Genomic DNA, 2803 nt, shown 5'->3' with positions numbered 1-2803 from the left:
GACCTGAGAAATGTCCCCACAAGGTCAAAATCTACTGGTATTCCTATCCTTGTGGGGACATTTGATTTACACACACACACACACACACACACACACACACATATATATATATATATATATATATATATATATATATATATATATATATATATATATATATATATATATAAAAGTCATTTTAATTAAAGGTATTAATTAAATACTTAATATCTGTAGTTTAATTTTTCACCACTCCAGGACCGTTTAGATATGCATTTCCTCTTATGGATCTTGTTGCTTATGGACAAACATCCATGTTATCTATCAGCTCTCCTGATATATTTATTGCCAGTACTCTAAAACCATAATAAATTAAAATGTTATCTCAATACAAAAAGCTTTTAGAAGAGTTATTTTCAAAGTTCACTGTGAATCCGGTGCTAAACGTGTGCATAACGATGCATAATGATGAAATGTGAGATCTCATCAATGAAATTCCGGCGTGTTCCAGATGTTCTAGAGCTCCATCGCAAACGCTGTACAAACAACCACGACTGCCGATCGCCTTTGGCCACGAGTGCGCACAGGAGCTATTGAACAAATATTTGCGCGTCGTGGCGTCGCGTGGTCTCCTTGTTGACTCAGAGAGAGGAGTTGAGGGCAGCTCAAAGCGAACCTCGTCACCTCCGTTATGTTTATTTATAAGCGCGTTTGAGGGCACTTCCTCGGTCTATGTGGGGTCATGCGGTACTCGCCAAAGCGGATCCATAAATGAATGGTGGGCTCGACTTCCACACAAGATTCCTGATTGGTCGCCGCGTCCGACCGAGATAAACACGGGCGCGAGTATATATATAGTGGCATTTAAGAGAAACTTCACAAACACTTTTATGCACGCCGTTTTACACACGCGCCAAGATGAGAGTGCATATCCAAAAGGGTCCTCAGATTCTGGAGCTGCTCAAGAAGAAGTCTGTCGGGCTTCAGCACTGTAAACCCACATCCTCCGTGTGCGTGCTGGACTCGAAGGATGCTGCAGGGAGCGCGCCTTGTGCGCACAGTCTCGACTCCATCCCTGGACCAACCAACTGGCCGCTGTTCGGAAGCCTCATCGAGTTGCTCCGGAAAGGAGGTTTAAAAAGACAACATGAGGCGCTGGTATGAACCTCTTTATTGTTATGCATTATGAAACTTTTTAAAAAAAATTAAAACATTATATATTAAATACGTATGTATTTTAATAATAATTTACTTTATCATTTATACTTATTTTTATTTATTTAGCATTTTTAGTCCGATTAAAAAAAACTTTAAAGTTAATTTCATAATTACATTTTATGTACGAAATACAATACATGCAAACAGTATGCATTGCTTTCATTAATAATAATAATAATAATAAATGCATTTCTTTCCATTTATGTGGGATTTATATTTTTTTTCTTATTTACATACACTATAAATTAACTTTTTTTTTCTTTATTTATGGTTCTATGTTTCTATTATGGTAGGCTTTCATTTAAAATGGTCATATTTATACACTATAACTTCAGTGTTTATTAAAGTTTACAGATTTTTTAATAATAAATGCATGATTTAATTATTCATATATACATTGACTTATAAGCTTTAATTAACCTGTTTCATTTAAATTTTAGTTTAATTTAGTTAATTTAAAAAGCTTAAAGGAGTCATTTTAGCGAAACATTTTTATTTATGCTTATAAGCTATTATTATCCTAATAATAGCTTAATTAATTTTTTTTATGAAACTTTTATTTATTTATTTATTCTTGTGCATTTATTTAGTTTTCTCTGTTTTTTCTTTGTTTCTTGTGTTTTAAACCTCAGATCCATTACCATAAGAAGTTTGGGAAGATCTTCCAGATGAAGCTGGGCTCTTTTGAGTCAGTTCACATTGGGTCTCCATGTTTACTGGAGGCTCTTTACAGAAAGGAGGGCAACTATCCTCAGAGACTGGAGATCAAACCATGGAAAGCCTACAGAGACATGCGGGACGAGGCTTATGGGCTCCTCATAATGTAAATATTATAGTTCAGTTACAAATGCATGTGAGATTTTATTGGTTTTGTTTCATAATATTCTAAAATGCAAACAAATGCATTCATAGGGAAGGAAAGGACTGGCAGCGGGTGCGCAGCGCCTTCCAGCAGAAACTCATGAAACCAACTGAGGTCATGAAACTGGACGGCAAAATCAATGAAGTGAGTTCTGCTTGGGAAATATCAGGTATAATTCACATTTATGCACAGACTGTATTAATGACTGCTTGTTGTCTTTTGGAAAGGTTTCAGCCGATTTGATAAAGAGGATCGGAAGAGCCCAAGTCAACGGGAAGATTGATGATTTGTATTTTGAGCTGAACAAGTGGTCCTTTGAAAGTGAGTTTCACACCACGTTTTCTACGTACTGACTTGCTATAATGAAATGCATTAAATGTTTATTTCTCTTTTGGTCTTTTAGCCATTTGCTATGTGCTTTATGACAAACGTTTTGGACTCTTGCAAGATAGCATCAGCGAGGAGGCCATGGATTTCATCACGGCAGTGAAAACGGTAAATTGACCATCTTTTTGACCCAATTAAAGTGTGTCATAGTTCCCAAAACAGATCCACATATTGTATTTTCACTTTCAGATGATGAGCACCTTTGGATTGATGATGGTGACGCCAGTGGAGCTCCACAAGACCTTTAATACGAAAACATGGCAAGATCACACATCGGCCTGGGACCGTATTTTTAGCACAGGTACTAAAGAGCTCCACAATCAGTTGACGTGTGACCCATAAAGCATCCATTTCCAG

General features: G+C 36.5%; 1 protein-coding gene across 1 annotated transcript; it reads left to right on the top strand.

Moving 5' to 3' along the window:
- Positions 1-842: 842 nt before the first annotated feature.
- On the top strand, positions 843-2788 carry LOC141347625 (1,25-dihydroxyvitamin D(3) 24-hydroxylase, mitochondrial-like). Its single transcript, XM_073852612.1, has 6 exons — positions 843-1137; positions 1830-2020; positions 2110-2203; positions 2287-2380; positions 2463-2554; positions 2636-2788. The coding sequence occupies exons 1-6, from the start codon at positions 898-900 to the stop codon at positions 2786-2788; spliced, it is 864 nt and encodes a 287-aa protein (XP_073708713.1). The 5' UTR covers positions 843-897.
- The last annotated feature ends 15 nt before the right edge of the window (positions 2789-2803 follow it).

This window comes from Garra rufa, chromosome 12 (assembly GCF_049309525.1).
Source record: "Garra rufa chromosome 12, GarRuf1.0, whole genome shotgun sequence".
In the NCBI taxonomy this organism is placed as follows: Eukaryota; Metazoa; Chordata; class Actinopteri; order Cypriniformes; family Cyprinidae; genus Garra; species Garra rufa.
This window is presented reverse-complemented; position numbering and strand designations above follow the sequence as displayed.